The sequence below is a fragment of the Aphelocoma coerulescens genome, chromosome 3 (genome assembly GCF_041296385.1).
Source record: "Aphelocoma coerulescens isolate FSJ_1873_10779 chromosome 3, UR_Acoe_1.0, whole genome shotgun sequence".
In the NCBI taxonomy this organism is placed as follows: Eukaryota; Metazoa; Chordata; class Aves; order Passeriformes; family Corvidae; genus Aphelocoma; species Aphelocoma coerulescens.
Window position 1 is genome coordinate 123,799,254 of NC_091016.1, and position 16,025 is coordinate 123,815,278.

Consider the following 16,025-nt stretch of genomic DNA (forward strand, 5'->3'; position numbering starts at 1 on the left):
GAAAAATGTGAGACTTCAAATTGCAGAGACTTCTGCCCCTGCTGTTCCCAGTAGATGCTGTTCAAACCCCCACTGTCCCTGATGGCCAGAAACATCCTAATTTCCAGCCTACACATAGTCACTGCTGGCCTGCACACATTTATTCTTAACATCATGTTTTAGCATAAATACATTTTCCCTTTTGTTGGTATTTTCCCTGTGGTGTTTATGTAGAATAATCAAATTCTCCCTTTGGCTTTCTTTTTTTGCCAGGCTAAACAAGCCAAGATATTTAGCTTCCTCTTACAAGACAGCTCCTCCTGCCCTAATCTACCCTTCAGAATCTCATACTTGAACTGAAATTACCCACAATTTACAAGTAGTTCAGATGAAATCTTGCCAGGCCCAATGTACGAGCAATAGCTCATCTCAGAGAGAATTACCTGATATTTTCTGGGCTTGCATTTAGCTTTCTGTGGCCATGTCACATTTGTGACTCTCCTGGGATGGACTAATAAACCTGAACCCTTCACCTCTGTTCTTTGCAGCAGCTGCCAGCCCTCAGCAGAAATTCTCTGTATTAGCCCCGTCCCTGGCCTTCATTTTGTGCTATTGAATTTCATCTTGGTTTTCTCACTCCAGTTCTTGAGGTCTTTGAGTTTTTCCTCTCTCATAGCCTGGTCCTTCTTTCTGTTAAAGGTGCCCTACAAACTTCAGTGGGACCTTCTGAACACTCCTCCTCGTTCTGTCCTGAGGTCATTAATAAAAACTGGGAGTAGACTCAAGGCTGACCCTTCAGGAATTGCAGCAGCAGCCCAGGAGTTGCCTGGGAATCTGTTTCCTTTAACCAGTGCTTTCCCCACCTCAGGACTGCCAGAGAAATCCACAGTTCAGGGTTTCCCGTGTGTTTCTCTGGTTTGATCCCACCTCTAATGCAGAGATCCCACATTTATGCAGTTTGAAAATCTGGAAAACACATTTAATGATGTGTTTAATGATGCAGTGACCCAGCTGGGTCCCTTTCTAAGTACACATGCTATCATCTAATGTACACATCAGTGATTTCAGATCCTAAAATCAGGAGATTTTAATTGCTGGTCAGTTTGCTGTGCTCCTGCTTGTTCTCCATATCCAGCTCACCTGACTCAGCCCCAACTTTGCCTCTCCCTGCTGGGTCAGCCTTCCTGCATCTTCTCCAGTGTAAGCCAGAGGTAAAGAGGGAAAAGGGAGGAGCTTGGGGAGGTGTCCCAAAAATCTAAGAAGAAATTACTGCAGCTGGGATGTTAAAATCCTGTTGTACATCCAGCATGTCTGGTCCCTGGGAGAATCCTCCACAGGACCAAGACCACGTGTGCTGAAAGTCTGGTCCTGCCCTGATTTTGTTCACTGATTATTCAGCCTCGTTTTATTTTTACTGTGGAGTTTCAGGTCCTATCCTCAGTGGTTGTTCAGCCCCTCAGTGCCAACAAGAGGATTTTTGGCTGGTGACTGAAGACAAACCTGTGAGGAGTTGTCCCCATTGAAGTCTTTAGTAGAGACTTAAGAGTCTTAAGTTCTTCTTTATCAACAGCTGTAGTTTGGCCAACAACAGTGTTTGTGCTCACAGGGTGTGTGTCAAATCTCCTTTTGGGGTGGAAAATGCAATCCTACAGGAACGACTTAGTGGTAAAAATATCTTTCCTCTGGTTTAGCATGGGCAGACAGCTCAGATCACAGGAGAACATCCCAAGCTAAAAACTGAAACACACAGTGCACACATCCCCCCCAGATTTACCCTAAGTGCTCATCCATGGGCAAGGGACTGATTAATGTGGTGTTAGATCTCAGTGTCCCTGCCCTGGTGGCTTTCCTGGTGCCAGCGTGTGACATGGGGCTCGGGATAATGACTGGAAGGAAGACTGATTTATTCCTGCATGGTGGGGGGCTTTTCAATCTCACACACAAAGGCACAACAAGAGCCAGCCACTGCAAGTTGGACAAATTCAGCCTTGAAATGAGACACGGCTTCCTGCCTGCCAGGAGAATTAAAGTTTGAAACCACTCATGAGGGGAAACGGTGGAGTTGCCATAGCTTGGAGTTCAGACAAGACTTGCTGCCTCTGTGAAAAGGGTCTCTTTAATCCAGCATTTTGGAGGAGTTCTGTGATTTGTGTGTGCAGGAGGTCAGTTGAAAGGAGTGGAGCAGTGCAGCCTGGCCTTGGTGGGTGAATTACTGGATGTGATTAAATGACCTTTTTGGTTTGGGTCACTGAGTTTCTATAATAAAAGGATTGGCTGCCACATGGAGAGGGCTGTGAGCTGGAGAGGAAATAAAAATGAATGTCTGTCCTACTGTCTTTCTGACTGTAAATAATCCAAGTGTTGTTACTTAGCCTGTTTAAAACCTGCAGAAATGTTAATAGCAAAACACTTCAGTGGCAGGAGAAGACTTTGGTTCCAAGCAAGTCCCTGTTCCTAAAGGATCTTTCTCTGTACAGGATTTGTCATTTTGCTCTTCATCAGAGCCCATTTTTATCGATCCTCCTTGGGCAGGTGGTGGGAATGGAAAGTGCCTTTGACCACTGGGAAGGCAGCAGAACTCACTGCTGCAAGTGCTGCTATTTTTAGGTCCCAGGAGAAATCTGAAGCAATGATTGTCATTATATTTTCATTCTCTTTGCCTTCAACAACAAACCATAAAGTCTGTATTCAAATTGCCTGCTTTAAAGATCATGAACAGAGTCCCAGTCCCAGCAAGCTGAATTGCTCCAGCAAATTTGGATTTCTAGGATTCACCAAGTCTGAATACAGACAAAATCTAGGGATTTTTAATGCAACCTGTGTTTTTCCAACACAGCAACTGCTTTATTCCAAGGAGCTGCTCTCAAAATGTTCCTGCAGCTTTAACAGTGGCAGGTGAGGTTTTCAGAAGTTACTAAAAGGAGCTGAACTTTGCCACCATCGAAGCTAACAGGAAAACCCTCTCAGTGCTTAGGTGGCAAAAGGATTGGGCATCCTGGCACCTTGAATTCCCTTGGAGGGAAAAGGAGAATAATTTTCTCCATTTGTGAGCACTGTTTTCATCAGGATTCCTTTGGAAAAGTGGCTGGAGGAGTTGCTTCCCAGCTGGCCAACTTCCACTGGTCCCACCAGGTGCCATGCTGCCCACTCCAGGCACTGCCAGCAGTGTTGGATCCAAACTCCAAGCCAAGACTAAATTTTATGTCTTTCAGGGAAGACTTTCATAAAAGGCAGTGGAAAGGGTTTTGTGCAGCATTGTTGGAATAATTTCAAACTAATCAACAGTGGGTTGATTGAAAACATTGGGTTTTTAAGGACAAACTCTTCTCATTCCAGATATTCTGCAGTCAGGAACTGGAAGGAAGCTCATTTTGATTTTTCATTGTCCATCAGCATAACAAACATCATAATGCTGGATTAGACCATGAGTTTTACTGACTAAAATTATTAATGAAGCAGTTGTCCTTTCACACAAGGGTTCTCTGTGCTTGTTACAGTTTTTGAGACCAGCCCTGGTTCCTGCAAACCTCGTGCTGCTCTGCTCACGGTGTGAAATCCATAATTTTGGGAGCTGGAAGGAGGCTGGGCAGGTCCAAGGAGCTCTCAGTCTATCAGTGGCTTTGTGTTTACAGTTCATTAGCCCATGTTTAAAAATACCATGCTGCTGATTTATCTCACAGCTGGGCTCATGCACGTTTCAAGCTGATCAAGTGCTGAACAAAATCTCCTTTTGCTTCAGCTTGCAGATTCCCTTGTGCCCTTGGAGATCAAGCCTGGTATTTCCTTGGCAACAGTTTCTGCTGTGCTGCATACTAAGGACAACAAGCACGTGCTGCAGGTACAGTCTAATGGGAAAGGGAGAAAAATATCCTTACTCTGGCTTTTCCTTCCATCCAGGACCCCAGGAGCCCCTCCTACAGCTCCTTCCCACCGGAGCAGAGCCCTTGGCAGAGGCTCTGCCCTGGCGTGTGCGAGTGAGGAATGACACCCGGAGCAGGGAGTGGGATGCAAATAAATCTCTCTGCTCTCTTTTCCTTGGCTGTGTGCCTGGCTGAGATAAAAGGGGAAGTGAGATAATTCCTGAAGAGAGGCTACAAATCATCCTGCTGTCTGCCATAGTCAGGAACAGCATCAGTCAACCTCTCAGGACCAAGGGTTAGAGGAGAGAGATGACCTGGGACATCAGACTTGGGAAGGGACTATCTGCCTTCCGTTGCCCTGGAAGTTGTACATCCCTGTAAATCCCTGTACACTCCCTTCCTGCCATCCCTTCAGGCTGGCACTGGAATTCCTGGTGTGAGTGCTCTGCAGGAGGAGCTGATGTCCAGGGACCTGCTCAGCAGTGGCTGCCCTGGTCCCTTCTCTCTCAGATCCATGAGCCTGCAGGGCCTCACTGAACAGCCCTTCCCACACTGGGCAGCAGAGCTGGCTGGGCCCAGGACACTTGGGCAGAGAGCCCAGTGTGGAAATGTCAGGGGCATGAAGGTTGGTGAGGATTTCTGTCAGAGCACAGCAGACAGGCTGCCCTCCTCTCCCCAAGCTGCTTCCCTGGAAACCCTCAGCAGCAGTGGAAACATCGAAGTGCTGCAGTGGAATTGGTCTGAGGCTGCTGTTGTCCATTTACTCTCTTCTCCACTCATTCCTGCTGCCAAATAAACTTAGGCCTGGGCTTAAAATGCCAGAGTCCTCATAAATGGCTGGAGCTAAGCCACATTCTCATTCCCTGAGTAGTTGCTTGCTCTGAATTTGCCCGCTCCCAACCTGCAGCATCCTTTAGGGTGGGATTTTTTTCCTTCTCATCCACCAGCTCCCTCCAAAACCTCCCCAACCTCCTGCCAGCAAGAAGAGGAAGCGGGTGAGTGATGATGTGCCCGAGTGCAAATCTTTGAAGCCGTTGCTGAGTGGCTCCATCCCTGTGGACCAGTTTGTGCAGACTCTGGAAAAGGTGAGGAATCCTCGGTGGCAGGTGGGATTCCTGCAGACTCCTGCTCATCTCAGATGTGCTGCTTTGGTAGCAGAGAGAGGGGAGATGATTTTAGTGTAACTTGAAATGGAGAAAAGGCCAGTGAGTTCCCAAAGTGCTCCAGGGTGTCCCTGCACTTCAGAATAGAGGGAATTGTCCCCTGTGGAGCTGTGTCCTGGTACGGGGGCTTCACGTCAGTGATCTATTCCTGTTTCCCATGGAAGCAGAGCTTTTGGGTGAGGGATTTGCCTCACAGAAGTTTTGGATTCAGCAGCTGAGGGAGTCTCAAAAGCATTTAAATTTCTACAAGATTTGTGAGAAGGTGACGGAGGGAAGAACAGATCCTGGAAATGCCTCCACTGGTGGAGGAGCCTCCTGGGGAAGCTGCAGAAATCTGGTTGCTGCTCTTGTTCTCACCTGCAAGACTTCTTGGAGAAAATTAGCAGGGAAAAGGGCAGGATTGCAGCATTCCAGGGCCTAAAGGGGCTCCAGAAGAGCCGGATATGGACTTGGGACAAGGGATGGAGGGACAGGACACAGGGAATGGCTTCCCACTGCCAGAGAGCAGGGTTGGATGGGATATTGGGAAGGAATTGTTCCCTGAGAGGGTGGAGAGGCCCTGGCCCAGGTTGCCCAGAGAAGCTGTGGCTGCCCCTGGATCCCTGGAGTGTCCAAGGCTGGGCTGGACGGGGCTTGGAGCAACCTGGGGTAGTGGGAGGTGTCCCTGCCCATGGCAGGGGGTGGCACTGGGTGAGCTTTGAGGTCCCTTCCCACCCAAACCATTGTGGGATTCCATGAAATTCCCTCTCATCCCTGTGCCCTGGTCTCTCCTCTCTCTCTGTTTTCCTGAGCTGTGCTGACTTCCCTCTCTCCATCCTTCCCACCCCAAATCCAGCACGGCTTCAGCGACGTGAAGGTGGAGGACACAGCCAAGGGCCACATTGTGCTGCTGCAGGAGGCAGAGACCCTGATCCAGCTGGAGGAGGACTCCACCCACATCATCTGTGACAATGACGAGCCCCTGAGGGTCAAACTGCGGGACCTGGTGCTCAAATTCCTGCAGAAGTTTTAGCTCATGGACATCAGGAGGCTCTGCAAGGAGAGAGCCTGGAGCAGCAGAACTTGGAGCTGCCCAAGGAGAGAGAGAGAGAGAATTCTGTGATTCAGAGACCAGAAATCACCTTCCCTTCGTGGAGGAGCAAGGGAGTATTTTTCATATCTATCTATTTTTTAAATCTTATTTTTAACCTGTTTTGGAATACTTTGGAGGAGATTCCTGTTGTGTAAAATCGGGAGCTGGGAATCTTAGAGGAGATAGAAGCTGCAGAGTAAATAACTGGAGTGTTTATTTACAGCATCAGGGTGATCTGCTGCTCCTCTGTGTCCCTCAGCAGTGTCTGCCCCAGTCCTTCACCTGACAGAACTCTGTGGGAATATTGAAACAACGGCCTTTCCCCTCCCACTGCTTCTTCCCAGTCCCCAGATCCCATTCCCTGGGTGTTGCTCACATGTCCTTCACTGCCACACGAGGAGGAGAGAGCTGGTGAGGCAAAGATTGTACAAATAAAAATGGAAAAAGGGGGTCTGGTGGACATGGAGAACTGTGGGAAGAGCCTGGCCATTCCCTGCACAAGCAGAGGCACTTTGGAAGAGCTTTATCCTGTAGGAATTCAAGTATTTATTGATGCTGCAGCCTCACCTGTGACATCCAGATCTGTCCATGGAGCTCCAGGCTCCTCACTCAAGCTGGTTCCTCCTGGGTTCCTCCATCAGCAGTGGAGGAAACACCTCAGGAAGACACTTGGGGAAGTCCATAAAGTAGGAAAATTCCTAGAGCTCATAAAAAACCTTTTGAGATTTAAGTGCCTCTTGTTCCTACCTTCCAAAAACTTGTCCTTGCAGCCCCCCCATCCCAAATCCTGGATGGAATTCTGAGTCATTTATCCAAAGCCATCTGTGCTGCAGAGCTGGGGAGGCTTTTCCCTCCCCAAATCACGTATTTGGGGTCTGACCTTAGTCAATAGTAATGCTTTTAAAGGGGACCCGTTTCTCAGATTTACTGTTGTTCATTTTTTATTGGATTGTTTTGTATTTATTTGGTGTTAAAAAATAAAGAGCAGAGTGAGACTGCCAAGGAGGGAGCACATCCCATGGTTTATAAAAGCCTCTCCGTGCCCTTTCACATCCTTGTCCCAACACCTTTGGGAAATAAAGCTGCTCCTCCAGTTCATCCCTTTGGGGACATGGAGGCCGTGGAAACAGCTCTGTAATAAAATCTCTTTGCAGTGTCCAAATCCCATTTAGTTCCCATGAAGGATTTCTGTTGGATTGGGTGGCAGATGCCAGCATCCACACCTTTATTCCGTGGGTGCCACGAGTGTGTGAGGGATGGTGTCATCAACGTGATAAAAACTTGGGGCAGAGGAATTCAATCCTCATCAGGGTTTGCAGGTTTGCTGCTTTAGCATCCCTTAAAAACAGAGTAAAAGAACTGGGATCATTTCACTTTCATAAACTCCAGAGGGATTATTCCCAGCCCACAGAGGCTGTGGATAAACTCATCTTTCTGCTGGTTACCTCAGCTCCAGCACTGATCCCACTGCTCCAGCACTGATCCCTCTGCTCCAGCACCTTCCTTTTCACATTCCCAAGGCTTTCCCACCCTCCTTGGGGGAAAAAGTACAAATTAAAAGCTTTCATATTCTTCTTCCTTTCATTTTGAGCAGGAAAACTTCTCCTTGCTCCATCGGTCCAGCAGCTGAGAGTGGATTGTTTTGTTATATTCAGGTTGTGCCTGCTGGAGAAACAAACATGCTGGGAGGGGAATTCTTTAATGAGAAATCCTAATTAAACCGGAAATAGAAGTGCTTGTTCCTTCTGCACAGAGAGAGAAAAACAAACAGCGTTTCTTCGGACTGGGTCAGTCCTGCAGAGGGAACCATGGCAGCCCAGGGAGCTGGAATACCATGGATGCAATCCAGGCTTATCCAGAAATTCCCAATTTAATGGGCAAAGAACAGCCAAGGTTCCTGGTTTCACTCTCTTTCTTCCAGAAAGGAAAATAAATCCCCTTGGCCCCCATGTGGTTCCTCGTGCCTCGGCCATTCCCATTCCCCGGATCCCACACCCTGCCCTGGGCTGCTCCGGCTTCTCTCCCCTGCTCCCCTCATTGAACACAAGTAGTGGGGTGTGTGGCAAGAGATTAATTCCCAGTGACTTCCCAGCCCTGTGCTCCCACTGGGATAATGGGGAGGAAAGATGAAAATCAGCTTTCTGCTCTGGGATGGCTCCTAGGAACGGCTGTTCCTGGGGGCAGAGGAGTTGATTGTGTTTTCTCTCCGTTAGTGTGAGACCCAAGAAAAACAACTGGACCAGGTCAGTTAATGCCAGGCCCCTGCCCAGGCTCAGTCACTGTCACTGGGATCTGTGCCTCACCAGCAGCTCAGCCTTTGGGAGGAGTGGGAATGAGAGCAGAGGAATTTGGGATTGGCTGCACATCACGGCCTGGGCAGGCTCGTGGTGGGAAAGGTGGGATCTGACACGTCCCATTCACCTGTGAAGCTGTCACCTGGGAGCCATGAACTGGGACCCCATCCCTTGAGGATCCATGAACTGGGACCCCATCCCTTGAGGATCCATGAACTGGGACCCCATCCCTTGAGGACCATGGACTGTGACCAATCCCTTGAGGATCCATGAACTGTGACCCCCAGTGCTTGAGGATCCATGGGCTGGGACCCCATCCCTTGAGGATCCATGGACTGTGACCAATCCTTTGAGCATCCATGGACTGTGACCCAGTCCCTTGAGGATCCATAGACTGTGACCAATCCCTTGAGGATCCATGAACTGTGACCCCATCCCTCAAGGATCCCTTGAACTCATCCCTTGAAGACCATGAAGGGGGCAGGTCCTCCCTGAAGGACCAACCACTTGGGAAGGGGCAGCAGGTCCTTCCCTGGGCTCCAGCAGGAGCTGGTGGCTTTTATGGTACTGCTGGGCAGAACGGGAGCAATTCCAGTGAAATTGCTTTTTATCAAGGAGTGAGTGCATCATCCAAAAGGGAAAATCGAGGGCACTTTGTAGGGCAGAGGAGTGGAGTGTAACGCACTTCACCCTGCCCTCCTCCTGGGAGCAGGGAATGAATTATTAATGGCATTTATTGCTTCTATTTCCTCATCCCAAGGTACTCACATGGGGAAGCAGGGAAATGGAACTGGAGCTGTGGCTGCTCTCACCAAACACAGCAGTTACAGCAGGAAAAAATTATTGATCAGGAGATTTTTATCTCAGGAAGTCTCAGGAGGAAATTGGCTCCAGCTGAGTCTGTGTCCAAGATGCTGCTGGGTTTGTTTGGGAGCCAGATCCCAAACCAGCATCCCACTGCTGCGGCCAGGCCAGGATCCTGCAGTGAGGAATTCTGTGCCCTTCCCTGCCAGTGATGGCCCTGCCTCCCTGCAGTATTTTGGGGAGACATGCCAGGCATTTGGGAGGCTGAGCATCACCTTCTCCCTCCAGGACTAAAATCCTTTGGGGATTCCCTGAAACCTCTCCTGGAAACAAACCCAAGCACAAACCAAGCCTTGCTCAAGGCAGAAGGGAAAAGAAAGGACACAATTCCCAGTAGGAAAGGGCAGGTAACACAGAGGTAACAAGTGACAGCAGAGGTAAAAAGTGACCACGGAGGAAGCAGCTCAAGAGGGAGGACAAAAAACCAAAGGCAGCAGGAAGGAAGAGAGGAAATCCAGCTACATGGAGGAAATCCTGGGGGATTCCCAGCCCAGAGTGGAGGGGAGCCTGTGGCTCCTGGCCCAGCTGGCTCCATTCCTCCCCTCTGCTCCTCCCTGCACGTTTGAAGCTGGAAATCTGCTCACAAAGCACGTGGATCCGTTTGGTTTTCCCGCCTCAGCCTCCTGCACAGAAGAGGGGCCGGGAGCATCTCGAGCCAGCAATGCCACAGGAATTGTCCCGTAAAGGTCCTTGGCTCTGGGCCCTGGGCAGGGATGGGCGGGTTTGCAATCCCACTGCTGCCTCGGCTGCTGTTCTCATTCCCACCAACACCCACACAAGCAGCAGCCCTGGCCCTGGGATGGGATGTCCCTGGAGCCACTCGGGCTCCATCCCCTCCCGGGGGCTCTCCTGGCCCAGCCGTGAGCTCACTGGGGACACGATTTGGCTCCAGGCACTGCCATCCGTGAGGAGCTTCCACCATTCCAGACCAGCTCACCTGCCCCATGGGAATAGAAGCCCCGGAGATGCCCGGTTTTTGGGGTGCCCCAGGGCCAGGAGCAGCAACAACCCCGTCCTGGTCCAGCCCCTCTCCCAGCCCCAGCAAAGAGGCACCGAGACGCTCCCAAGTTAAACTCTCCATTTATTGGAACCTTTTACAAAAAACTCAACATTGTGCTCGTGTCCAAGGAGTGTTCCTTGTCTCTCAGTTCCTGTTGGATTTGAAATCCTGGCGCTCACGGCACCGTCGGCACAAGGGGAGGGCAGGGGCCGTGTGACACGGGCGGGGCCGGGGCCGTGTCACCTCACTCGTTGCTATTTACAGCGGGAATGGCCTCGCTCCGCGCCCGGGGGAAGCAGCAGGAGCTCTGGAACGGGGAGAAGGTGCAGCTGCCAAGAGCCCTTCCCGTCTCCTCAGGGCTGGGGTGGTGGAGGCCGCGTGCTCCAGGAGCTGGGATGGATCGTACAACCAAACCTGAGCTTCGGAGTGACCCTGGGATGCCCTGAAAATCCCGGGAGAACGAGGAGTGGTAGCAAGGAAGGATGTTTGGGATGGTGGCACGGGCGGGAGCGCTCTCTGGAAAAGCCCCTCTCGTCCCTGGTGGTGGAGGAAAGCCTCAGGACAGCTCAGGTCCCGGCATGTCTCAGGAGCAGGAAGCTGGGCTGTGAATCCCAATCCTGTTCTCCAGGGGTTTCAGTGGCTATTTGGGATGATTTGGGAAAGAGCCACAGCAGCAGGACCGGGAGGGACAGCACCAGCCCTGCGGGTGGGGAAGATGTTCCTGCTGGCATTTCATTTCCTCACAGAATTCCATCCCTCCCAACGCTGCTGCTGCCTGGATGTCCCCCTGGAGCAGCCTCTTTCCCGCTTCACTCCCAAATAATTCCCTTCAGGCACTCAGCAAGGAGGAATCCATCCCACAACACACACGGAGATCCCACTGCACATCCCTGCTCTGCCTCGATGCACAGGGGGATCCTCCCAACAAAAAAAAAACCACCTTGGGAAAAAGGCCAAAGAGCCCGGGAGGGAGAACAGTTGGATTTGCTCTGCTGATCTCTGATCTCAGCTGGGCTCGAATCAAAACACAGCAAGGGAAAGCAGAATTCCCAGCCAGGGCCTCCAACACCCTGAGCATCCCGAGCCCCACAACACGCTCAGCAATGCCAACACTTCCCATCCCATCCGTGTTCCCCCAGGCTCTCACTGGAATGACCCTTGGGATTTTGGAAAGCTGCAGAGCAGTGCCTGTGTTCGGATGAAGTGCAGTCCATGCCCACGGGAGGGCTGGGAAGGCAGAGCTGGCCCCGGGTCTGGGCTGTACCGGAGCCACGGCATCGCCGCTAACGAACCCCCACTAATGAGGGCGGAATTAAAGCCGTGGCAGAGGAGCTCGGGAGGGGCCCCTCGGGAACGCTGGAGCTGGTGCAGCTCCTGACCACTGCCACATCTCCACTCTGGGCAGGGGCAGGGAATCCTTCCAGGTATTCCAGGGCCTCGAGGGAGTCTTCAATGGCATTTTTGAGGAGAGTGTGAGACTTCACGTGCTGTTTTGACCATCTGATGTTAAAACAAAAAGGGAATGAAAAGGGGGGAAAAAAACCATAGGACAAGATTACTTGATCCGTGTTTTGCTGCGGTCAGTAGTGCTGGTGAAGGCACGAGCCACGGGCTCTGCTGGGAACAGGCTGCTCCTTCCCTCCCCTTCCCAAGGAGGAAGTGTCAGTGCTGATAGGAAAACCTGGTGAGAGGAGTTTGGAGAGGCCCTAGAATGTGGTGCAGGAGGAGCATGGACAGGGCTGAGCTTGGGAATGAGCCCAGGAGCTGCTGCTGGACCATCCCTGCTCCCACACACCAGAGGGGACATCCTGCTGTGGGGTGCTGGGCCAGGACAGCCAGGGACATCGAGGTGACCACACAAGTGTCACCTTCCCACCCACCCAGCAAGAGCTTCTCCAGGCTGCTCACAAACACCTGGGATGTGCTGAGGAAGAACATCCCAAGCTGTGCCCTTCCCTCCTGCGCTCCCCTCCTGTCCAGCTGCAGTTGCAGCAGGATGGGCTGGTCACAGGTGTAACAGCGTTTTGCTCTGGGGGAGAGGGAGCAGCTCCAAACCCACGCTGTGAACGCGATCCCAGCAGCATCACGATGGAAAGCTCCTGCTGGGATTAACCCTCGGACACGGCCCAAAGCCAGGGCATGAGGATGGGATGGGGGTTAAGGCAGTTGTGCTGAGGCCCACAGCAAACCCAACACGGGCACGTCTCACTCTGGGATGGGGATGAGGCAGAGCGGGAATTGCGGCTCTGGCACACCCAGGCTGGGCTGAGCACGGAGAAGGGTCAGAGCCTCCGGGAGCCTGGAGCACCCCCAGCCCTGGCTGTGCTGCAGGTGGACCTTCCCCAAGTCCAAACACACTCCCTGTCTCTAGAGGATCAGCAGGACAAGGTGGGAAAAGACACTGAAACAGCAGCAACTGAACCCCCTGGGCTGCAGCACAGGAACGGTGCCAGAGCCGGAGCCGGGAAGGACCCTCCAGGCCAGCCTCGCCCCTGTCTGAGGGCTCAGGGTGGGGAGAAGAGCAGAGCAGAGCAAAGGGCTCCTCACCAGGCGACACCTGAGAGGCCTCAGTAGCAGCCACAGGGCCAGAGAAGCCAGGATCTGGTGTGTGGGAAGGGCTGTGCCACGGGAGGAAAGATGGGCACAGCGCTGGTGACAGGAGCTGCCCTGATGCTGCACCCAAACACCTCCAACCTGGCCTTGCCATGGTGCCCTCGGATGGGCTGAAGGGTCCAGAGGGGGAAATGGGGTGGGGAGAGGGGAGGGAAAAGAAAAGAAAACAAAAAAGCGCCTCACGTGGCAAATCTAAAACACTTTCATTTAAATAACAATAATTATAATTAAAAAGAACGGCTGCCCTTGGCTAGCGGAGGGGCAGAGCCAGTGGCCAGCGAGCCATTCCTCAGTGTACGATCCATGGCAGTGTCCTCACAGGAGCCGTGGGATCCCGTTCCCTGTCCCGGTGAGCCGCTGGGGGAGCGCAGGGAAGGAGGGAAGTGCCCGTCCCAATCCAGGCCGCCCCGTTTGCCTGCGGGAGCGAGGCCGGAGTCCACAGCCAACGGCCCCAACAAACCAGCCCCGGGCCGGCCTCTCCCGCCTCCGGCCGGAGCTGGGAGCGGGGAATGTCCGGCTGCTCCTGTTTCTAGATGAACTTGAAGCATTTGGTCTTGTCGTGGGGCAGGCGGGTCTTGAAGAGGACCGAGTCGACGCGGAACTGGGTGTAGAGCAGGGGCATGTACCCGTACACCTTCACGAAGAAGTTGATGCACTTGTGCCGCTCGTGGAAGTGGGAATCGTCGTGGGAGAGCGCCTGGGGGCAGCCGGGGCAGCGGAACGTCCAGCGGGAGGTCACCTGCCAGGGAGGGACAGAGGTGTCAGTGCCACGCTGCCCACAGGGCCCGGCCCGGGGCACTGCGAGGGGAGCTGGGATACAGGTGGGATCTCAGGATGGACTCAGCTGGAAGGGACCTCAGCTCATCCAGTTCCATCCCCTGCCATGGGCAGGGACACCTCCCACTATCCCAGGTTGATCCAACCCCTGTCCAGCCTGGCCTTGGGCACTCCCAGGGACCCAGGGGCAGCCACAGCTTCTCTGGGAGTTCCAGCCCAGCCCTTCCCCACCCTCACAGCCAGGAATTCCTTCCCAATATCCCATCCATCCCTGCCCTCTGGCAGTGGGAAGCCATTCCCTGTGTCCTGTCCCTCCAGCCCTTGTCCCAAGTCCCTCTCCAGCTCTCCTGGAGCCCCTTTAGGCACTGGAAGAAGCTCTGAGCTCTGCCTGGATCCTTCTCCAGGTGAACACCCCCAGCTCTCCCAGCCCAGCTCTAGGGCAGAGATCATCTCTGCCGTGGGCAGGGAACCTTTCACCAGACACAGAATTCAGTCTGATTTAATCTTCCAATATCAAACGTCAATCCACCTGCTCTGTGGCAGGGATTTGGCCGATTCCAAAGGCTGAGCTTTTCCACTGGAGCTGCATTTCCCTGGAGCAGAGCAGCCCCTGACACACCACTCACTTCCCAGGCACAGCTTCTCCAGCAATGCCAACCCCGGGACAATGCCCTGGCTCCGGTGCTTTACCTTTATGGGAGGTTTCCTGGTCAGGTGGGACACCAGGAAGTTCATGGCGATGTCCTCGCAGTTGATGTACTCGTCCACCATGTCCCGGATGGCCTGGGGCATCACGTAGGAGTACAGGTACGCGTAGTACTGGGAACGGGGAAAGGCACAGCGTTCTCCAGGTGGTACCACACATGGGACATTTGGGATGTGCCTGACTCACAGCTCAGGGATCCCAGTGGAGATTCCCCGTGATGGAGTTAATCCCGCACCAAGATCCGCTGTAGCCACAGCAGCAGCAAATCTCCCACTGCCACCACCCTCTCCCTGAATCCCCAGCTCCTGTAACCTCAGAAATCGAGGAATGGGGGTTCCAGCCCCCTCAGATCCTGCTCTCTGCTGCTGTGGGGTCAGTATGGCAGGAAGAGCCACTGGATACCCTTCCCAGTGCACTCAGGACCAGGTTCTGGCCGTGTTCCAGTTTGGAGAAAGTGAGAGAAAAGGAGCAGAGAGCTCCCACATTTGTCCTTAAAAACCCACAACCCCCCAGAGCTGCAGCCTCGGGTGGCTGCGAGCAGGAAGGGGCAGCTCCGGGGATGTCTCACCTTGTGGAAGAAGGCAGCACCAGTGAGCACCATGGAGAGCTCACAGGAGTAGTTGGAATTGTAGAGCCAGGACTGGTGGGGGATGTCCCAGGCGTGGTAGCGCCCCGGGAAGCCCACGATGCGATCCCTGGCCTCTCTCCACACCCTGCAAACACAAAACTGTCCGTGAGACACGGAGCTGGGAGCCCGTCCCGAGGGGCTGCAAGGGATGGAGGCGTCTCTGCATGAAGAGGTTTGGCCACTGCTTATCCAAGGAATGCCCAAAAGGAAAATGTGTTAAAATGTGCTCCTCTCCTAGAGCACAGCCGAGTGCACAGGGAAAGTTCCTAATCCATAAATCAGGGATTTTGTAGCTCATCAGGGCTGTTCTGGAGGTTTAAAAGAAAACTAAGGCCAGAGCAGCCCAGGCTGCTGGGAGGAGCCCAACATCTCCTGGCCTCTTCCCCAAATCCCTGGGACTTTCCATCTCCCAGCAGCTCCGTAAAGCCAGGATAACATCAATCTCCCTTAAAGAAAACTTCAGGACCAGGCTGGATGGGGCTTGGAGAACCTGGGATAGGGGAAGGTGTCCCTGCCCATGGCAGGGGTGGCACTGGCTGAGCTTTAAGGCCCCTTCCAACGCAAACCATTCCAGGACTCTGTGATTCCAGAATTCTGTGGAAAGCTGCTGAGATGCTGAGGGCCCCGGCGTCTCCTGGATTGCCAAACTGCCAGCTCCTCATCCCAAACCGCAGCTTCCTGGGCTCTGGCCACACAGGAGAAGCCTCCATGGCCCTGAGTGCCTCCCTCACCCCAACACGTGCTCACAGTCCAGCCTTGGGAATGAAATCCTGAGATTTGCATGTGGGAGTGTGGGATTGCTTAATATTCTGCTCTCCTCTGCAGCTCATGCTCCTCCAGAGAAATCCCCCAGGAGAGCTGCAGCACTGGCAGGAATAATTAAGGAAAAAGTCAGTGCCTAATGCCTAACCTGGGAAACAAATCCAGCTTCCACAGGCAGGGGTGCTGCCTTCCTTTGGATCGTTCAGTCCCACCTCCCTGCTGCTCAGTGCCCAAGCTGTGACTCCACACTGCATGAGAGAACTCCCTGTGCACACAGAACGGTTTTCCCTTCTTCCCAGGCATAGAA

General features: G+C 52.9%; 2 protein-coding genes across 7 annotated transcripts in view; one reads left to right on the forward strand and one right to left on the reverse strand.

Moving 5' to 3' along the window:
* INTS9 (integrator complex subunit 9) overlaps positions 1–7,584 on the forward strand; it is a 60,998-nt gene extending 53,414 nt beyond the window's left edge. The window contains exons 15-17 of the mRNA XM_069011863.1: positions 3,719–3,817; positions 4,787–4,924; positions 5,838–7,584. Of these exons, the coding sequence (XP_068867964.1) occupies positions 3,719–3,817; positions 4,787–4,924; positions 5,838–6,014 (414 nt within the window). The 3' untranslated portion in view covers positions 6,015–7,584. The remainder of the gene's footprint in view (positions 1–3,718; positions 3,818–4,786; positions 4,925–5,837) is intronic.
* Positions 7,585–13,024: 5,440 nt separating this feature from the next.
* EXTL3 (exostosin like glycosyltransferase 3) overlaps positions 13,025–16,025 on the reverse strand; it is a 132,929-nt gene continuing 129,928 nt past the window's right edge. For all 6 annotated transcript variants that reach the window (XM_069011868.1, XM_069011866.1, XM_069011864.1 and 3 more), the window contains 3 exons: positions 14,897–15,041; positions 14,313–14,441; positions 13,025–13,584 (listed from right to left, as the gene is read on the reverse strand). In XM_069011868.1, coding sequence (XP_068867969.1) covers positions 13,375–13,584; positions 14,313–14,441; positions 14,897–15,041 — 484 coding nt within the window. In that variant the 3' untranslated portion in view covers positions 13,025–13,374. The remainder of the gene's footprint in view (positions 13,585–14,312; positions 14,442–14,896; positions 15,042–16,025) is intronic.